This window comes from Cyphomyrmex costatus, unplaced genomic scaffold (genome assembly GCF_001594065.2).
Source record: "Cyphomyrmex costatus isolate MS0001 unplaced genomic scaffold, Ccosl1.0 scaffold135, whole genome shotgun sequence".
Taxonomy (NCBI): Eukaryota; Metazoa; Arthropoda; class Insecta; order Hymenoptera; family Formicidae; genus Cyphomyrmex; species Cyphomyrmex costatus.
Window position 1 is genome coordinate 1,174,014 of NW_017275337.1, and position 22,699 is coordinate 1,196,712.

A 22,699-nucleotide genomic window follows, 5' to 3' on the forward strand; every position below is an offset into this window, starting at 1 on the left:
GATTTTTATTTTATAAAACAAAGAGAATATTAGTATAATTTCCAAAGTAAAATACAGAGAATAGAATATCGAATAAATTATTTAAAAATGCATTATAAAGATATGTTTATTTTGCACATCGAGTAACCCAAGTAGGATAACAGTCAAAATGACAATGAATCTATAACTAATTAAAAAATTATTTTTAATAATCATTGTGGAGTCATAATATGACTATACGTACTTGTGTTCTTCTTAAGAATTAACGCGTATACGAATGCCACGTAGATAAAAGAAAACGACTAAACCTGTTATGTTAAATCTTTTAAATTAATTGTATATTTATTTCTACAATTTTTTTGCTTCTTTTTCTCTAATATAAAAAATAAGATGTGAAATCAAGGCTTTTCAGAGCCTCCTTAGAATTACTTAATTTTAAATGAAAACTTTCATTTTTATCTGCCATATCACACATGTGTAGAATAAAAGTGAGGTTATTTGCACGCATCACACGTGCAATATTAATATTTTGCGCAACGCATCGTTACGATGACTCTGGTCAGTAATACTTATCAGTAATATTGACAGTATATGCATCAGTATACTTTTAATATTTTTAACCTTTTACACATTATTGACAATAAATTTCTTATTTTTACGCACATTATATCTACTGCACTGTGACATACATGTGATATATATTGATCCTAATAAGAAAACAATACCGATGCTCGAGAATCAAAATTCAAATCACCGTCAATATTAATCATACATATATAATTAGTAATATAATTGTTAGTAGGTATTTGTTAATACTTGATATGAACCCTTAAAAATAAGCGATAGATGATTGAATATGTAAGACTCATCTGACCTTGGAATTAGGATTTTAGTTCTCGATTTTAAAAGTCGAATGGTTTATACATTTTTATTATCATATCACGGTGGTGCAGGTGCGGAACCGTGCGGAACCGTGCGGATTATGTGAAACTGTGTGAAACCAGCGAAACGCACGTTTGGATAACGTCTCTGAGCGCGTTGGCAGCACTGTGCGCGCGCAACATTCCGGCGACGCTCGGCGTCTCAGTCGGTGTCGAGCCGCCGAGCTGAGCAGATCGAGATTGCGCCGATAAATCCGATATAGTATAGTGAGGGTTAGTCGCGTGTTGCGTGCGCGCGGGTCTGTCACGGGGGCGTATCTCGACGGGAAGCCAAGCACAGGGTGGCGTAAGATGAGCGGATTACTCAAGTTCGCGGCGTCGTTGCTGCCGAGGAGCCTGCCCGGAACGGTGACGCTGGTGAGAACCGGAACACGCGTTCGCTATTCCAACGGTAGAGGCTGTACGCGGATTCTCACCCCGTGATAGAGCGCGGCCGCGGCCGCGTTTTTCTCGCTGCGAGCGAACTGAGAACGTACACAGAGGATCGCTCTTCCGCGAGACCGAACCTCGGCGGAATTAGATCTTGGGTATACACCTGGCCTAGAAAATCTCGCCGCGTTACCGCAGCGGCCTCGCGCCATCTTAAAGGAAGAAAAAAGAATCTATCGAACGCGCTCGTCGCCCGTCCCGTTGTCCGTTATTCGAAGAATTCGTGACGGTAGGTCAGGGCCACGCGGATTCAAGTTCGGCTGGTTATGTAATTTTTTTATTCGCCGTCCCGCCGCCGGTGCAGCGATGAGGTGCACGACGACGCGGTGGATCAATTACGTAAGGTGCGCGCGACCGACGGATAGATACACCCGCGCGTCTTACCGCCCGCGTTCACGTTTCTTCACGGTTGTTCCCTCGTGGCATCCCCCTCGGCTTCCCACCGCCGAGAGGGAATTCTTCCCTCGCTCGTTCTCGAGAAATTGCGAGAAATCTCGCCACAGGGTTCCATTCTATTTCCATATGCTTGGACGCGTCATTGGCCGGCGGGGGCTGCTCGCGTCTAACGGTGTCTATACTCGATGACTCGATTCCGAATCGAGATACACTTGCGGCATTTTGCCGTAGATGTCGAATTTGAGCGGTGAACGAGGTATCGATACCCCCGCGAGGCATTCGAAAGAACGTAGATTAACTATTTTCGTTAATTTTCTCGTTCACTCAAGATTTTAGAGAGTTGAGAATCTTTTTACACAGCATACAGACGCAACGTGATACGAAAGAACCACTATAGGCACCGAGATAAGCGTGAAGCACACCTGTGCGAAATTTTACGTCGCGCCTGAATTGATAACGAACTGTATTTCACGTCTTCATTTGTCGAGTTTTAACGGTATGTTTTCGAAAACATGTGCGTGCAAAGTTTATCGCGCATGTGAAATATTTACGATCGTCACAAAATAAGTAGCGTCGAGCTTAATTTGTATCAAGATTGTTGTCCTAGTAGCGAATTATGTAGGCGTCGAGAGCGTTTAATTAAAAAGATAATTGTTATCATCTGAAAATTCATTGTCAGTAACTGACGTACCTCCACGATATCTCGCAGGCTTTAACAATTAATTGTATCAATGTGGATTTATATTAACACATTTTTAGACAAATATTCGAGAATGACGAAGCAATCTTTCCTTTTAACGAAATTAAGAGAGAGGTAAAACAAATTAATCTTTTTTTCAACATTTTCTAAATAAAATCAACGTAAAAGCAATATTGAATTATGAATTTCTTTCTAGAAAATAGCGAGATTATCTGATATCACCGCGCGATCTTAAGATCAAACAGAAATGTGGTTTTTTTGCTTTATCTTGGAGCATAAGCAATTATAGGTTGACAATAAGCTACGGAAAATTATCATTTTCTGCAAATATCCCGAGCGATACCTAGCGTTTACCACTTTTAATTATTTCGCAATGAAACTCTGTTGCGCTATCTCTATTTTTCTTTTAAAGAAACTAATTAACCCGCTAATTGATCTGCAAGCTAACTTCAACGCAGTTTGTAGAGGCATGCTAGCTCGGCTTACATCTTTGTGTATAAAGACATAAAAATATGCAGTTTATACGAATTTTCCGGGAATCAGCACGTTAAGTATTATTACAACCATTTAATTTAAACCGTTTACTTATATGATATCTTCTTCTATTTTTTATATTTTAAATTACAAATTTTTATCATAAGCATTTCGCCATATTCTCGCAACATTTGTTTGTGAAAAATTTATGCAGGCGCATAAAATTTTATTTCTAAATGACAAAATTGTTTACATTATATATAGTTATATATTTAATTATTTATATCAATACAATATATAATCTATAAAAATATTATAGGGACGTGTACGTTTCATCTACAACAATGTTTATCACCATGTGATTTCTAAGTAGAGCAAAACACATATGACACATGTACGTACGTATGTACGTACATACGTATACGTAATCGTATATTCGTGACTCATTATAAATAACAGCGTATTCGCGTGATGTCTTACCTAACAATATAACTCTTAAATCCGAAAGGAAGTAATTGAAACTTCCTCAATATGATCTGTTAAGAACTTACAAAAATAGGAAACTAGATATTAGCATCATTATTTTCCGTTTAATATATCGCTGCCTGAAATTCTGTCTCAATAGAATTCGAACTTTATATTATATCGTGTATCTATATGTGTGTGTGTATATATATATATATATCCTTGAATTTTATATCACAAAAATTTACAAGATATAGAAGTTATACAACCAACTGTTACGTTGTTGAGTATTACGTTGATTAAACACTCTAGTGAGTGAATCAGTTAATGAACGCGAGCTCTAATCATAAAATGCTGTATTGCGATTTGCTTGTCCTTGATATCTCTACTTCGCTTCCGTTTCACAGAACAAGCTGGGACTGCCGCTTCTCGGTAACCGCAGACTCCACCACACGCCGGACCGAACGGCCAAGATTTCCAACGAAATCTCCAAACAGTATCCGTTGATAGATCACACGTATGACGCGGTGGTGGTGGGAGCCGGCGGTGCCGGTCTACGCGCGGCTTACGGTCTCGTCGCCGAGGGATTCAAGACCGCGGTGGTCACCAAGCTGTTCCCGACGAGATCGCACACAGTCGCCGCCCAGGGCGGCATCAATGCCGCCCTGGGCAACATGGAGGATGATAACTGGCAATGGCACATGTACGACACCGTCAAGGGCTCAGACTGGCTAGGCGATCAGGATGCCATTCACTACATGACCCGTGAGGCACCGAAGGCCGTCATCGAGCTGGAGAATTGCGGCATGCCCTTCAGTCGCACTACCGACGGTGAATGAGAATCTCTCTTTTTCCATCAAATAGATCTAGTGAGCTCTAAAACATACTAAAGCGTGCGTTTCCTATACTAAACTATATAGAAAATTATGACGGAGAAAAAGGAAGCAAATAAATATTTGTCTTTTTGACACTTTACTTATAGTAGTAAAACAACATTAGCTAATCACAGCGAATCTTTGACAGTACACTTTTTACATCAGAATATCATTATCTATTTATATAAAATTGGAACATTCCCGTTCTGCGATGGCTCGCTTCAATATATTATAGAGCTCATTGAGACTCATTAGACGAATTATTTTATATTACATATACATAATATTATCTTATTTATATATGCATTATATAATATATAATATATGTACTATATCTACATAAAAGAGAGAGATAAAAATGATTGTAAAAACTTACAATATTAGACTAGAATTTGCAATGTATATAGAATCTGCAATATATATAGAAGAGTCAATTAAAATTCAAGCGTAAAGACCACAAATAAATGAATTAAAAAGTAAAGGCAGTTGCAAAAAAATATAATGAAGCCATTATAAAAGAATAAACCTGAAAAAACTGTTTTTTATAAAATCTTGGACTTTATTCAAATTTTATAACGATACGATCAAGGACACATAATCGAAATAAATAGTTTCGTACACATATTTTTTTAACATTCTTGATATCAATTAATAAATTGATATTTAGGAACTCAAATCCGAAATGTCTTCACTGGTCATAGTTGCGCCAGTTCCCGACGTTGCGGAATCTGATTCTACGTCGGAATCGTCTCTCTTGCTTCTAGAACGTTTGCTTTCTTTTCTTCCCTGAAACGTAAATATCCATATGTTATCTAAGACTTATATAAAAATTTAGACAGATTATAATAATTATAAAATTAATAAAACTGCCAAGCTCTAATTTTGCATTTCTTAAATCACATAAACGTTAAATGTATTAAACTTTTCATGAATTAATGATTAACTGAATATATAATAATAATTTATAAAGACAAGATTTAAGAAAATACATAAAAAATTATAAAAGATCTTAATTTTGTTAAAAGTATAAGAAGTTAGTAAAAAAGTTTATTTAACAATTGAACCTCTCGTTCATTCTTTTTGTGGTCTCTTTGATTTTCGGGCTTCTTTGAAGAATCACTGTTATTAGGCTTATTTTGCTGTGTATTCTTATTAGTATTTTGTTGTGATTGTTGTTGCGCTAACTTAGCTGCTTCTACGTAAGGCATTTTCTCCGTGGACGACATTTGTCGCCATGTTTGTCCACCAAGGCGAAACAGATCTCTGCTCTTCACCTTATTGTAATTCTGTAATTTGATTGTTCTGCTTACGTAACACTCGCATTACCCCCGTCATTTTTTGCATTTCGTTACCTGCCTAAAGTCTTGCATAAAATTTAGAAAAGCATTCGCGCTTCTCCATTGCCTTCTTTGCAGAGGCTTACTTGACCTCGATCTTGATCTCGTGCGGGATGGTTTTCTGTCACGTTGGCTAGAGTCTGTTCTATCCAAATGTATACTTCATACAATTATTATAAATGGAAAATAAGGATAAGAGTAATTATACAAACGATTAACATTTTCAAAATTTTCGTCGAATCTGAAAATGTTTTTAATACACAATATATTAAAACAGAAGCAATAATAATAAAATAATCAGATAGGTACTTATGTACATGTATAGAGTAGCAATCTGGACTCTGGAGATATTGTGGTGTCGTATGGCTGTGAATGATATTTTAATTACGGATTAGTTATGTTTACGTAACTCACTCGTTTCGCATGCGTTTGCGACTGGAGGATGGTCTTGATAGTTGTTGATTATCAGAACCTCTTTCTTGTTGCCTTGAAGCCCCATCCTCTTCTATACCTCCTCCCGTTACTTCACCAATTTCTTCTCTTTTATTGTCGTCTTCCATGATTTAACAATAATCCCCCAAAAAATGTATTTGCCCTATCAATATTTACGTACGCACCGATACATTCTTATCCATTGATAAAAAGTAATTAAGAAGTAAAAATTTGTTCCTGCAATCGAGAAAATAAAACGCAAATTTTTTCACCGTGAAAATAACAAATGTCATTGCTAGGAATGCTAGGTTGCTATGTAGTTGAAGTTGTCGCTTATCGTTAGGATTGATTTTTAAATACCGCAATTATTCTCGATCATTTAAACGTGAAATAGAGTTATGAATTATAATGAACATCTAAATCTTCAAAATTTCATTCATTATATATATTAACATTTAATTTATAAAATAAGTATAGTGACTTAAAGTCATTTTCATCAAAATCCTTATATTTATGACATTTATTTAAAATCGTATAAATTCCACATTTAAAAAAAATCTCTAAAAATTTAAGATAATAAGTTTTGAAAAACCTACAGTGTCACTACAATATTAATAAAAATTAATAAATAATATATATGTATCACAATAATATTTATAAAAATTATTTGAAACCGTCTTTATATTTTCTATCAGGCAAGATCTATCAACGCGCCTTTGGTGGACAATCTCTCAAGTTTGGCAAGGGCGGTCAGGCTCATAGATGCTGTTGCGTAGCTGACAGGACCGGCCATTCATTGCTACACACACTTTATGGTCAGTCGCTAAGCTACGATTGTAATTACTTCGTCGAGTATTTCGCCCTCGATTTGCTGATGGAGGATGGCGAATGTCGCGGTGTGATCGCGCTCTGCCTGGAGGACGGAACATTGCATCGTTTCCATGCCAAGAATACAGTGCTCGCTACTGGTGGCTATGGGCGTGCCTACTTTTCCTGCACATCCGCACATACCTGTACCGGGGATGGTACCGCTATGGTCTCCAGGGCTAATCTGCCCAATCAAGACCTAGAATTTGTACAATTTCATCCTACAGGTACATACCAGTACATACTTAATATACACTATTGCTCAAACTTATTTGCACGACGGATATTTTATACCTTACTGTGATTTTAAAAATTAAGTGTGTTCCATACTGATTGATAATACAGATAATATCTTATTAAAATGATTATCTAGATTAATAGTAATATAGAACACTTATTCAACTTTTAAATTGGAAGTAAAATATAAAATATCTATTGTTTGCGCGAATAATTATGAGTGGTGCGTGGTGTATATTTACTACACAGAATAAGATTATTGTTGCAATATAGCACATGTCTTTAAATAGTGAAATTTAAAAAATTTGAGGATTCTTATAAATGATAGGAGCAATATTTAATTAGTAAGAAATAAAATATTTTGAAATTTAATTAAGTGTTTTTTAATAAAATAAATCTTTGGTATAAATTTTTTTCAAGTTTAATTATTTCTTAACATTTTATGTATGATACAAAGGCTTAATTATGTAGTTCTGTAATTTGCACTAACAAAAAACGTATTTATTTCAGGTATCTATGGCGCTGGATGTTTGATTACAGAAGGCAGTCGTGGTGAAGGCGGTTATCTGATAAATAGCGAGGGCGAGAGGTTTATGGAGCGTTATGCGCCGGTGGCGAAGGATCTGGCTTCGCGAGACGTAGTGTCTAGGTCTATGACAATGGAGATTAGAGAAGGCAGGTGAGTTGCCGGCCGACAAAGATGCATCTTTTGTTGCGTCTTTGAAAATATTCGTGGTAAATATAATTCTTTGTCTCTACTTAGAGGCGTCGGACCAGAAAAGGATCACATTTACTTGCAGCTACATCATCTGCCACCTGAACAGTTGGCTGCTCGGCTACCAGGTATTTCGGAGACGGCGATGATATTTGCTGGCGTCGATGTGACTCGGGAACCCATCCCTGTCATCCCCACCGTCCATTACAATATGGGTATGAATATAAATAATTGAAGTATTAAAATTGTTAATACTGATGCGATCTTTGAAAGAAGATATTTATAATCGTGGATACAATCAGTACTCTTTATTGAAATATTGCTAAGAAATATATTTGTGTATGTGCATGTTATATCTGCATAACATTCAACGTATTAATAAGAAAATTAATTTAATTTTCTTTTTGCAATGAAAATGTATCCATGAAAATAGTTGTTGTCATGCAATGAATTTTTTTCCGTAATTAATATTCTGTATGATAATTTTAATTTAAAGCCTGATACTCTTCATTAAGGTACCATTGGTGTCGTCACGATTAAGTTTCTTTTTAGCAAGAAAATATTTTGATAAAATAGTTTATCAAATGCGACACAGTAATTCTTCAATTATTCAGATGATGATTATCGTCAAAAGATTCATTACAAACTATTTTGTTTTATTTGCAATAATTTTTTTGTGGAAGAGAGAGTCTAGTAATACTAATGCTATATTTATATATTGATAATTGCAGGAGGTGTGCCGACAAATTATAAAGGTCAAGTATTGATCAAAGAGAACAATCAAGACAAAATAATACCTGGCTTATATGCGTGTGGCGAATCAGCTTGCGCGTCCGTTCACGGTGCTAATCGACTGGGTGCTAATTCACTATTGGATTTAGTCGTATTTGGACGTGCTTGCGCTAAAACTATCGCTGAAGAAAATAAGCCTGGTGAGACGATTGGACCTCTGAGATCTGTAAGTTATTGTCATTTCAGATAAGCTCTCAATTAATATATATATATAAACTATATTTTTGTTACAAGATAAATGTGTGTTACATTTTGCTTCTTTGTTTTAGACCGCCGGTGAGGAGACGGTAGCTAATTTAGACTGGGTTAGAAATGCCAACGGTTCCATCTCCACCGCGGAATTGAGGCTAACTATGCAAAAGACTATGCAAACGCACGCGGCAGTTTTTAGAGACGCCGGAAGCTTACAGGAAGGTAAAAATGAAAAGATCATTTTTGATCAATTGATGTTTTATTCGTATATCATTACGTGTTAAATTTACAAACATAGCATTGGAAATGTTATTATATACTTATTTCACAGGCTGTCGGAAAATGTCCGATCTCTACAAAAAACTGAATGAGTTAAAAGTCGCGGACAAATCTTTAATATGGAATTCCGATTTGATAGAAACGCTTGAGCTGCAAAATCTCATGATCAATGCAATGCAGACTATCATTGGAGCGGAGAATAGAAAGGAGAGTCGCGGTGCCCACGCTCGCGAGGATTATAAACAGAGAATCGATGAATACGATTACAGTAAACCGATCGAAAATCAACAACCAAAACCTCTCAATCAACATTGGAGGAAGCACACGCTATCGAAGATTAATTCGAAAACAGGAGAGGTATATTTTTTCTTTATTCCTTACAAATAGAGATGAGAAATTGATATTTTTTACTCTGTCCATGAATGTTTTTCTCATTTTTTAAATTTTATATTTTTTACTCAATATTTACATTAATTAATTAGACATTTATTATCATTCTCCATTTTAATATTTTCAATATTAAATATTTTCGATAACTTTTATTTCATAACTTCTAATTCTTATTTCATTATTTTAAGGTGTCTCTTGACTATAGACCGGTGATTGACGTTACGCTCAATCAACAGGAATGTGCAACGGTTCCACCAGCGATACGTTCCTACTAGGCTAATTCTACAGACAATACTAAAATCCATTGCCTTAGGACTCTCATCAATCGCCACTGAATTTTTCCTTCACAGCGCAATTTCGTTCTTGATCGCAGTCTAATATTAAGTATTGTATAGATCGAGCATAAAAAAAATGGCAGCGACGATCTTCACGCTAGAACTATTGTTGCGCAGAAAACTATTAATTAATTTATTTCATACATATACATACACATACGAATTTCATCATGCACCAAAGTTGATTCTTGTCACTCGCTTGCGCTGCGAGTTGCGCGAGCAGGATTAAGGTCCTTGTAGGATGCTGATACTGAGGTTATTGTTCTCTCTCGTCTATGTGAGGGAGTACGCATGATCTTGATCAGCGGAATCGCTACTCAGTTTAATAAGTAATAGTCAAAACTAGAACAATTTGCGGTAACAGAAGAAGGTTTGTATATAGAACCTTTTCAGGAAATATGCGTTTTCTCTCCTGTAATATAGTACCACGTATCCTCGTTACACGTTCTCGATGCGCTCAAGCCATAGTATAACGTATTCTCGCGTGCAGTGATAGCAAAACATTAAAGAACTTAAATGAATGTTATTTTACTTAGATTACAAATTCATATAGAATAAGACTTTGGTACTAACAAGTATATTAAGTATGATGACTTTTAATAAAGATTTATTAAAAATCCGCTGGCAGGAGTACATTTCTTGAATTAATTAAATAATTCAAGAAACTTAAAATAATTATTAGTTAATTAATATTAATTATTCACCATCTATACATTTTGTAAATGACTTAAAAAATCATACTAAATTTTTATAATTTTTACCTTTAAATAAAACATTAACATTTCAAGTTATTGCTACACGCGATGGTACTTTAAATACAGCACTGCTAAACTTCTCTCGATACGTTTGTTATTCTCGATTAATTCGTTGTTTATTGCAGCTATTATATACATATTTTTGCGACTGTAGACATATACAAGAATTATTTTAAATATTTATTTTTAAATTTTCCTTTTCATGATACATATATGCTTTTACAGAGAACCAATTGACAGAATAAAAATGAGTTAATATTTATGAAAATTATAATAAGTGATAATTTATATTATTGTTTCATATAATATTTTTGTTTGAAAAATGATCGAATAATTTGAATATCTATAGATATCATTTACGCGCGAGTACAATTATCAGCACATGATATTTAAAAAAAATTATTTCATAAAGTTATTTGAAAGTCTATTTAAAGATTTTAAAGTATATTTTTTTCTCATATTTTTTATTGCGGCTGTATACTTAAATACCTTACAAGACAACATAGAAGTGGTGTTGATATAAATTATTTTTATAGATTGTATATACCATTGTGTATGGTATTGTGTAGTTGTATAACTATAAAAACTATTTATTATTATATATATATATATATATTTATTATTATATATATATAATAAATAGGTTGTAAATAATATATATATATATATATATAATATTATTTACAACCTTTTTGTTAACAAAAATTCATTTTTATAATGATTTAAAGAGACAGGATTATCGTAATTTTTTTCAAGTTTGATAACAAATATTAGAAAAAGGCGATAAGAAATTAGATAACAAATTTAAAAATCGTGACATCGAATGATGTTTTAATTCTATCGATTAAACTCCTTCTATGTTGCCTTCCAGAATCGTACTGATATCATGTACTTAATTAATAGAAAATGATGGAGTACTTAAAATATTAGAGTACACACACGGCATAGAGATACAAAATACTGCTGTAGTCTCGACTTGTAAAAAGATCGTGTAAACGTGTTGCTGGCATGATGAAAATGTACATAAATCGTAAAAAAAATTTCAATAAAATGTTGATATACCTTTTACTCAATAGAACTAAATCACTTACTAACCCAGTGGATTATTTATTCTCCATAAATAATAATGCAATATCTGAATAGAGATATGCTGCTGGATTCTATATTCTGATACGAGAGAAATTCAAGAGCAGAGTTATATATTTTTTTAACGCAAACAATTGAAATATAAATAAAGAAAAGACATCAAATATGTATATATACATATCAATTCACATTTTTTTCTTGGGAAATTATCTCAAATCATAGAAAAGAGACAAGAAGACAAAGGAGGATTTGTATTAACTAGTCATAGTGGATTTTTTGCAAGTATTTATTAAACCCATACTTTTGCAGTATTCGCACGTCATAAATAAGAATTCGCAGATTAAATAAAAACTACTACCGAAGATTTTCTCTAAAGCATTAAACTAAAGCTCACCGCGAGCTAATACTCCAGACAATTTTTATACATTACAGTTTAATTTAATAAATGAGGATGTATTTTGAGATGAGCATGTATACTCGCGCACTCGTAATATATATATGTAATATATGTAAGCTATCGAGGAAAGTCAGTAAACGTCCGAAAACATTCTTTTGTTCATACATTTCGCTAAGAAAGGCTTCGGCACGCGGGATCCTTATAAAACAATAATAAAAATCCGAAAAAGTCATTGGCACGACGTAAATGCTTTCCAAACTGACTTGACACAAAAAATTCTGCAAGGCCCATAATAACATTGACAGAATATTAAGAGCATCATATTTAATATATAAGTTATAATATATTTAAATAAATCTGCGTTTTGTCGTTATAAAATATTTAAGTATAAATCTTATTTGCATTACACACGATTAAGAAATGGTATAACCATTTCTGTGTCAATTTTTCTTCAGATAATTTATTTTTCAAGAATGAAATCTTACTGGGCACTCGCAATTTTCTTTGTGTCGAGTACACAATTGTTGAACCGCATTAGACATTCTCATGCGCTTGAGGGTCGAGCTACTTCAGCAACCACTTGGCAGAAAAGCGGACGATTTAAAGCGAGCAGGACGTATCTTTGTCGAGAAACGCGCTATAAATACAACCGACTTTTTTTAAACTTTCATAGACCCAAGGAGATTCGTATGATTTTCCGTTACAATGCGAACGGACAACACAACTGTATATTTTCATACCTTTTTTCTTCTCGCCGTACCAATTTCGACATACAATAACATTTCAAACGACAAACTTTCTAATTGCTATTTGTGGAAATAATTTAATAACTTTTTTCGAATTCATAACACACCGACTGCCTATCGATCCTTAGGGCTATGACGATTGAATCACGTCACGTTAACACTAAAAATCCTCGCTAATGAGGCAAATCTTTGACTAAATTTTTATCGTATACAATCGCAAGCTCGGAATTATTTCGCCAATAATACAGTTGTGATAATTAAAAGCGAGGGATATTGAATTATTATTTACCTATATAAAACACCGATACGTCGTGCTCTCGTGCGAAAATCCCAGACGGGTTTTTCGTCGTCAGATCGCTCGATCGATTAATTGTCGCCTAATAATTATCCTAGGATTCGCGTAATGCAAATTCGCGCTTTCTCGCGCGACAGAGAGGCCGAGATGTAACTTTCGTTACGTAAAAAAGTAAAGTGAAGATCGGGCTTCTCTCGCATTGCTATAGGAACGACCGAAGATTAAGCTACCGTCATTAGAATTTTTCCGAAATCACGATATTACGCGATGCAAGTTTCGCATTTCGATACAAAAATTTGAAAACATTTTTTATAAGAAATCTGCAATAAGAAATCAAATTTTCCACAAATGAATTGGTCGTTTTTTCATTGCTTTTTAAGTCTACAAATTAAAATTTTTTAAGCCTGGAGTGTAACTAATGATGTGATAAGGGTATTGTTACATTACTACTTACATACATAATATAAAAATTTTTAGAATGTACTTTCATAAAAAGAAATTCTTGATTGTGTTTTAATTTTGAAAAATCATAGATTTACGCCGTATTCTAAGTACCAATTCAGGTGCATGTGCCGTGAAATTACATTACAAAATTTAATTGTGTTATAAGTGTGCAGGGACAAATAATTATTACGACGGTCAAATCAAATGATATAAAGATATTTCGGAGTTACGATTGCTAAAATTAGTTATTTGCACAAAGACATTAGCTGTTGCAGTTCCAAAAGATAACTATGCCAATCAAATTTAAAAGCAAAGCTCCATTTTGTGTTCATTCTGAGATTAATTTTGTACCGAAAAAATGTTTCCGAGTCATCCAGATTGAATGAAAAAGAAAAACGATCAGGGTATATTTTCGATTTGTTCCTGCTTTTTTTGCACTTTTTTTAAATATATATTTCTATATTCTAAACTTAAAAAAAAATATAAAGTTCAAAAATATTTCAAAGAACAATCAAATCTGCTTCATGGATACAGCGATGTATTCTTGAATAGAAAGATTTTCTTTGACAAATTATCTATTGCTTAACTTTACAAAAAAACTACTTCAGAAAGAAGCTATTTTCAGGTAGCATTGAAGCAAGTCTATATCAGCGGCAAAAATCATTCGAAAAAAAGATAAAATTCTGTTTCCTAATAAAAATTGTTAGCGTAACTTTAATTCAGAAATCTGTGAAGAGATAATCGAAATATAAATTTTACGACACAGTAAATCGGCGTAAAAGCTAAAAGTAAATTAGAATCTGTTGTCCCCGTAAGAGAGCAGTGTGTTTAAACTAGTTCGCTGCAACATAGTTAATCGTTCAGTATAACGTAGAAATTCTTTATAGAATTCGGACGTCGATCGCGTAGTTTTGTACTTTCGCCTAAAAGACGATCATGACGATGATGGTGGTCCCTGATGTCGAGGGACCAGCTGGGTACGGCTTTGTATCTTTAGGGAAGAAATCACAAAGGTCGAAACACAGACCCTTCTTTCCCTTGTCAGCCGCCCTCCTCAGGAACATAATGTATATCATCCATGGTCTACATTCATACGTTTCTCTTTCTCTCTCTCTCTTCCTTTCTTGAATCTCGCATGCGATGGTGGTGGGTGATACTAGATGGATGGTGATGGATTTAAGTCTTGTGCATGGTTGGCGGTGCTCGGGCTGATGCCATTCACGAAGTAGCCCGCAGCTTCTCCAACGCGGGCACCAGTGATTCCTCCAAGGAGGGTCCACAGCTCAGTCCACACTCACCGATCCATCTTGCCTTACGACTCGCATGGGACTACAAAGGAAAACAAATATCATAAGTAAATTTACTTTTTCGTTTTTTGATCAAAACTAAGGAAATTTATACAGGATTTAAAAAATTTGTGCCAAAGCCAAAATTATCATTAAATCATTATTAATAGTCAAATTAACATTACAATATTTGGATCCTTGACTCTCGATTAATCAACAAAAAAAATTCATGTCTAATGGACGACAAAAAGATTAAAATGAAAAGTGATAATGTCATAATGAAGATAAGTAATGGACATTAATTAATGAGAGGGAAATTGGCAGGAGTTAATGTATCAGGTCGGGTGAATTTATCGATTCTTCTTCTGGAGCAGAGAGGTTCACAGGGTAGATATTTACCATGGTAAGGTCGCGCTTCCACACGGTATGGCAACGACCGTCACAAAGCGGGCACGGCCGTTGCAGGGAATAGCCACCGCACTCGCTGCAGTCCAAGGAGACGTGCTCCTCGCTCCACGACACCCCGCATCTACGCAGAGAACAAGACAACGATAATGAATCGTCCCGATGCGAATACACACCCAATTATGCTAATAATGGAGGCGTGTAGTAATACGGAAGCGTGCGACCCAACGACGCGCTTGCAAGAGAAGTTGACGATTTGCATCGCAAAATTACCATTGGGACGGTCTTTCAGGGAAACAAGGTCATGCGGTTTAACAATTCGATCAGCGTCATCCGGTTTACGCAAGATTTACTCGATAAAACGGTAACGTTGATATATATTACAAAATTACATTAGTTAAACTAATCAATAAATATATCGCTCATTTGCTAGAAAAATATAATTTAAAAAAATTGTCATTTTTTAATTAATTACAGAAAAAGAGAAACATAATGAAAAAAAAAAGAAAGAACATATTTTTTTTATTCTTCTACAAATTATTATACTAAAAATTACATTTTAAAATTAATATTCCAAAATTTTAATGATTCAAAACATTCACAAACTTATTTTCGAAAATACTTTGTTTTTTATTTTAATTATTTCGTTGTTATAACAAATGACGAGAGCAAATTGCGCAAAATTATAGATTAATTAGTAGATATATACGTATTAATAAGGATTTTATCGAGTTTATTGAATAAAGACTAAGTTTTTTTTCTTAGAAGGAAGAATATCTTTCTAGGACGTCGAATATTTTTGATTGATCGAATTACGACGGGCTATGTGAATATTTCACGGAAATGCCGCACATCGAGGCTGCATACGTCCGATGTAGGGCATCGATTTACCGGAATAACTGCGTCAACCGTCACCAGATAAACGTTGGGCATACCTACTAGCCTCGTTTCTTGCATTCCGTACCGATGACTATCTTATCAATCCTGCGCGTTCGCACGATGACGCGTTCGTACCAAGTGTTTGTTTGTAAGGTTTGTACAAAAATTTCGATAGCCAAAAGAAATTTCGTCTCCCGTCGACTTCTCGCGCGCGAACATAATTATCTTTATTCAGAGGACATTTCTCTCTCGAATTAGTAAGTAAAGGAGAATTAAGCGCGTCGCGAATTGACGAATTAAAGTCGCCCTGGCTCCGGATCGTACCGGATTCCATTGTGCGAACAGCGACATGTCACTCTGCGTAACGTTGCGTAATTCCCCCGATCGACTCCCACGGTCTGTTGAATCTGCGCGACCAATTCGTCGTGATGATAAAGAGCACAAATCAACTTACGTAAAGCAAGAGTTGAGCTGAGCACGCAGCTCCTCGATCGTGAGGATCGTGTCCTGGTATTGGGGATGCGAGCCTTGCAAACCGTCGTCCACGCTCCCATATAGGCTGTGATGGGATAACGAGATGTTGCTCCTGTAAACCGAAACGAGGATCCATGCGTTAAAAATTTATTTTCTCGTAAATCTCTGCTCATAGTTTCACTTATTCGTAAAATAATAATCTCTATTCTATTTGAATCTATAAAATAAATTTGTCAACGTTTCTCTTTTTTTTCTTCCTATAATGACGCTTTGTCGCTTCAATTTCAAATGAAAATCAAGTCTGATGTAACTGTTTCATAATTAAAACGTTATTGTTCTACTTGTGCTCTTTTCAGTCTGCTTAATTCGATAGAGAAGCTCTTAATGTTAATTATTCGATTTTTTTAATAAAGTTTCTGTTACGTAATGCCGACTTCAATCTCTCCTCTGTGTCGGGAGAAGGAACGTGGAAGGCCAGAGTCTGCGCAAGAAACCCTTCCGACAAATTTAAATATCCGTGCGAGACACGCTCCGTGATTCCCGGAGGTACGATTTATCAGGGCGAGGGAATCGCGCGAGTAAACCACCTTGAACCTGGCGGCCGAAGGAAGAGCACGGATACGGCCGGGCCGCGATTAGCTCGAATGAGCGTGCACATATGGTAATCAGGAAGAAAAAAACGCGATTCTTTCACGTGACTGCAACGTGAATGCACGCGTAATGTGCCCAACTTGCGCGTTCGTTCGTGTTTTGTGCGCTCGGCACTGCCAGGCAAACGTAGATATATCGGACACAAGGAGAACAAAGGCCGGCAACAGAGATTTTTTTCTGAATGACCGTAAACCGCAAGAAAAAGATTATTAGAAATTATACAACTCTTCTTTAATTAAATGGTAAAAAATAAGAGAGATCTTTTCTCGCACACGTGTAATTTTTTTCAACAAAAGTATCGTAACCGTCATCATTATATTTCAAGACAACAGCGAAAATTATTGTGATTTTTGTTGCAATTTATCCGTCGCGAGGTAGCGATAATTCTGGGATAATTGTGGAATATAGTAATTATCCTCGAGGGGATTTCAATTTACGGTTGAAACAACTAGGCGATTTGATTTAATTGGTCAGCAGTAATTTATGATGATTCTGCATGCATAAAAGTTTGAAATTTTTTGATATAACTTGTGAAGTTACGAAATAATTGATTTAATAACACCAACCTTCGTTTATTTTCATTAAATTCGGTTTTAAATTAATCTCAATATACTTTTATAATTCTCAACGGATGAGCAACGATTTCAATTTGACGACAGTATTATAACGGTGTCGAATCACCTTCAACGTCCCCCGATTAACGTTTCCGGTGTTCGCAATGCGTTGTATAGGAAGTGAAATTTATTATGGCGCCGCACGTTCCGATGGAAATGAAAAACGAAATCGCCGGCTTGGCTAAAATCGGAGCGCAAACCGCAAGGTATCCCTCCCTCTTTTCCGCTGCATCGCGCCCCACATTTAACATTATTGCACTCCTCCTATTTAGCGTTAATTGATTGCGATGAAATTAATTATCGAAACTGGTTATATAATGATCGAGGCTTCTAGGTTTCAATTCTGAGAACGAGATGTTTGTCATTTGCCTCTCATTAAGCAACATTTTCATACATTTCCATTGTATAACATAAATTTTACAGGATATAAGCCCCCACTTTTTGATATTCTCTGTTTAGTTTGAAACGCCATATATGTGTTCCATTTTTCTCCTCATATATAGGAATCGAAGGTCACATTTCATAATGAGAGAAAAAGCTAGGCGCGAAGGTCGTAATATTTCAATTAGGCGATCTGAAATTCATATTAGTACCGCCACGGCGCTGGTTTCTTGCGGGAAAATCTATCTATAATATATCGATGCATTCCGTGGCAAAAAATCCAGTCGTGCGAGGCACGTCAGGCATTTGCAATTATAAGTTGCGGTTGTCTGGTGCGGTTCGGATCACAATCTGATGTCCGCGAAAAAAAAATTTAGATCGACGATGATTTTACTCACCCATGACGGGAAAGGCTCTCAGTGGTAGCTGGTTGCACGGAAGTAACCGACATGTTACACTGGTAAGTGGATACTGAAACATGAAATGAGAAAAATGTTTACAATCTCTGTTAAAGTTGGGAATGGTAATGATGTTTTTAAAGACAGACAGTTTTTTTCGAGTTGAGAAGATCAACATATCAATATCTTTATAATTATGAGTGTTAAAAAGAGGTTTCTTAGCAAATTAAATCTTTTGATAAAACTGCGAACTCTTTTCAGAAATACGTATGAATAAATTTTAGTTGAAAGTTCGGTTTACACATAAGAAAAGAAAATCCATTTCAATTGGATATGACAAAAATAATAACGAAACTAATTTCCATAGAGACGAATAAATTTCGTTTAAATAGTAAATAATTTAGAATAAATACTGTAAATAGTGAGAGATTCTTTAGATTCTCTCTCTCTCTCGAAAAAAAAAATTTTTTAAGATTTTCCGCCGCTTTATATGTGTATAAATAAAAATATCGACAAACAAATGACCCGCAGAAAATCCCCGGAATCCGATAATGTCGATAAGGGATCTTAAAATATTGACGCACGTGGCGGATATAATACATAATCAGGCACAATTACATAGGTATAAGTATATAAAAAATTACGCAGCAAATCGCGCCGTAAAAATTTCAATAGAATCGACACAAATCGAAGGGAAAAGTTAATAATTATTATTCGATGTACTATATAGCTTCCACCGTACTTCAAGGTGCCTAATTAAAGTACGGCTTCGAGTACGTAACAGTTTATTGTAATAAATATATCGCGGAATTATTTCCGTCCATTCTCTCCTAAACAACTGAAGAAACGAAACTTTTCCGTGTCTGCTGTGCAGTGTAATAAATCTTTAATTTTTTGAATGTAGGACAATTTCGTGATTGTGGTTTTAGATTTAAACACCGAAACCGCATATATAGAGATTACCTATGTAATACAAATTTAACGTGCTTAGAATTAGTGATTTATTAGAGTGCCGTATACAAGGAGCCTATATAGGATCGTACAGAATCGTGACAACGAGCGAAGGGCATCACGAGAGTGCATTCATCGCGATCTCACCTTGGCACGAAACGCTTTTGCTTTCTACGAGAAAGTACATTGACAAGCCGACATACGTGATCTGCAATATTGACGAAGCACTTTGATTTTTGTCATTGCAAAGCGAAAGGCGAATAGACGACTCGAATTCGTCTTCTGGTTTAGTGACATCGCGATCGGCTCACATCCAGAAAGAAAGTTATATCTCACGCGATATAAAGTAAATGTAGCTAACGATTCCGAGAGCGTGTATAAAATCTTGTTACGTCTCGTTGCATTTCTCAGCTTTTCTCTGAATCGTAGTATGATAAATAAAAAAATTAAAAAGTCGATAACAACAAAAACTACAATACATATCAAGTTGAATAAATCCACAAGAGAGTGTAGTTACGAAATCATGAATTATTACGAAATTAGCAATTTTCTGATCATTTCAGCACAGATAGATAAAGTCAAGGATTTTCTAGCTGACACGTGGAGCTGTTAAGCAATCTCCTCAACGAGAGGATAATAAACGGCAAGGAGCTTCTGCTCGATAATGATGTACAGTATAAATAAATATACTATCCGGCGTAACCCACTATCGATATTTGCCGTAAATTACAAAATAAAGTCACCAACAGAAATGCAATGCCGTATACAAGAAGATTTTGATGCAAAATCCCCTCTATTGAAACAAATTTTTTACTATTATTACCATTTTACAATCTTTTATATTTTCAATGGTACAACAAATAAGATTATATATAATCAAGTCTGTGTGTAAGAAAACGTGTCGAGCCAAACTATTTTTAATCAGTACAAGGATGAACAGACATCTAAAAATTTAACTTGTTACAAAGCTAAAAATAATTTCGTTAGACTATCAAAAGATTTATATACACATATATAATATCCCAACTGATTGCCAGGATATCAAAACTTTTTGCAGCATTGCTCATTATGATTGAATTTTCTATTAATACATTCTAATTATTCTGATAATTCGGCAAAATTATCTTAAATTGATATCTATCTAAATTTTTAAATTTGAGGAAAAATTATATTCGATAAAGCAGACCCTAACTGTTTCATTCTAGAATTAATATAAGATGTATAGAATGATGTATTATATATCAGTAGGAGTAAATTTGACTCCATCAGAAAAAATCAAATGCAATCGGTCTCTCGGAGGTCCGAGATTACTCGCAAATATCGCGCTATCGATTCGCGTTTCGTCGCGGGTCATATTAAAAAATATACACCCGGCGTTGCGGATCGATATCTCGCGTCGTCGCCACCTAGTACTACTACGCCGCGAACAAACCGATCGATTTGTATTTGCATTTATTAACCCCCCAGGGGACACCGTCATATGGCATTACTGCGTGTTCTGGATTCTCGTTAACCGCGATATCATAACCGTTGATAAAAAAAAAAAAAACTCGACCATCCTACTGTGCAATCACGCACATCACACGAATTCTCGGCATTCCTCGAGACGTCGATAATCGATAACGCCTACAGAGTTGAATGTCGAATTGCGGCATATGGCGCGCAAGAACGCGAACCAAGACCGTCTACGATCGTTTCAATAATGGCAATCGAACGGAAGTGGATTAAGCGACTCACTGGAGCCAACCTCGATAACGCGAGGTAAGTAGGATAATGCCGAACTATGAGAGTGCTGCGCGCACCGATAAGTTTATCGCACGCGCGTATACATTTGCGCGACGCGATACGACGCAAAGTGACACCCATGTGATTTGCGTTTTCTGGCAACTCTTTTCCCGGAATTGCGGACTATTTCATGAAAATCTAAGCGGGCACTCTTATCAACAAATATAAAATCGTGTATAATACGACAGTTACGAAACTAATTGTCCGGATAGCGCGCCCCATCGAGTCGATGATTTCTTCAGAGTCAAAGTAGTTGAAACTAATATACGTAACAACATTAGTTTCACAATTCCTTGTCCAAATATAAACAATAGCTGATATTTATATTTGAAACGATAAATGCCACAATGCATGCGTAAAATCACGGTCGAAATCAATGTTTGGATGCGTATACATAAATGAAATAATAAACATTTATTTTTAACACAAATGTTTTTTGTGTTTTATTTATTTATTTTGTTTATACCGATGTGTGCTTCTCTTAGTTAGTGATTCACATTATGATTTTTATTATTGACTGTTTTCGCAAAATTACTAATCTCGAGCAATTATCGTTTTTCTCGTTGAACAAATTACGTGTAACTATGATGTGTCTATGTAAACAGAGTGATTTTGCGGTCACCTAGCTCACATAAAGCTTCCTATAAAAACGAAAATGATTGCGTATTAAGGAAAACCCATTAGGAAAATATTTACGTTCATGAAAAAAAATTTATTTATTAAAAGTTTTTATTATTACATTAATGGAAAAAAAATGACTTTTTTTTATATATCTGAATTTAAGATTTATTTACAGTACGAACAATTCGGAAAGGCTGATGGGAATCGCCGCTAGCCATCTCATTTTGATAGATGCGATAATTTTGGAAACCGAGTCGTCGTTGGAAATATAGTTACATAGCGCGTCATTTGAGTGACATCAGGCCGAGGATCTGATGACGGTGACTCAGTGAGTTAAATCGCGGAGGTAACGCAATTTCTCACGGCGCCAAGATTTCAACGAGCTTCTGATTTTGCGGATTATTAATATTGCGCGAGAAAGAAATTGACAAGGAAAAATAACACGGAAAGATCGCCTCTGTTTCCTACATCAAATTTTTCCTACGAAGAAATAAGAGCGCGTGGAGGATAAAAAACACGAATGAAGACATCACATGAAAGGGCCGGTACCATAGAGAGAATAAAATAGGATCTTCGCAGCCGCGTTCAAACCGCGAGATTAGTAGGTGATATTGTTGCGAAAATAGAACTATAAGGCGCAAATGCAAAGCTGTAGACTATAAATAACCGGATTATATTAATACCGCAGGCATGTGT

At 35.3% G+C, this 22,699-nt stretch overlaps 3 protein-coding genes across 4 annotated transcripts in view; 1 reads left to right on the top strand and 2 right to left on the bottom strand.

Annotated features, from left to right (window-relative positions):
- Positions 1-1,211: 1,211 nt before the first annotated feature.
- SdhA (succinate dehydrogenase, subunit A (flavoprotein)) lies at positions 1,212-10,460 on the top strand. Its single transcript, XM_018551129.1, has 9 exons — positions 1,212-1,277; positions 3,792-4,215; positions 6,724-7,122; positions 7,643-7,811; positions 7,896-8,062; positions 8,579-8,805; positions 8,909-9,053; positions 9,163-9,467; positions 9,689-10,460. The coding sequence occupies exons 1-9, from the start codon at positions 1,212-1,214 to the stop codon at positions 9,773-9,775; spliced, it is 1,989 nt and encodes a 662-aa protein (XP_018406631.1). The 3' UTR covers positions 9,776-10,460.
- Positions 4,876-6,385, bottom strand: LOC108782772 (high mobility group B protein 2). Of its 2 annotated transcripts, none has more exons than XM_018551131.1 (4): positions 6,011-6,385; positions 5,612-5,741; positions 5,324-5,545; positions 4,876-5,045 (listed from the first exon to the last, which is right to left on the bottom strand). In XM_018551131.1, exons 1-4 carry the CDS (start codon positions 6,154-6,156, stop codon positions 4,923-4,925), a joined length of 621 nt encoding a protein of 206 aa, XP_018406633.1. In that variant the 5' UTR covers positions 6,157-6,385; the 3' UTR covers positions 4,876-4,922. The 2 variants fall into 2 exon arrangements, with proteins under 2 accessions (XP_018406633.1, XP_018406632.1); XM_018551130.1 differs by having other exon boundaries at positions 5,612-5,756.
- Positions 10,461-14,213: 3,753 nt separating the features above from the next.
- Pino (protein pinocchio) overlaps positions 14,214-22,699 on the bottom strand; it is a 14,202-nt gene continuing 5,716 nt past the window's right edge. Inside the window, exons 2-5 of the mRNA XM_018551181.1 lie at positions 18,647-18,719; positions 16,583-16,714; positions 15,244-15,373; positions 14,214-14,887 (exon numbers count right to left, since the gene is read on the bottom strand). Coding sequence (XP_018406683.1) covers positions 14,777-14,887; positions 15,244-15,373; positions 16,583-16,714; positions 18,647-18,699 — 426 coding nt within the window. The 5' untranslated portion in view covers positions 18,700-18,719 and the 3' untranslated portion in view covers positions 14,214-14,776. The remainder of the gene's footprint in view (positions 14,888-15,243; positions 15,374-16,582; positions 16,715-18,646; positions 18,720-22,699) is intronic.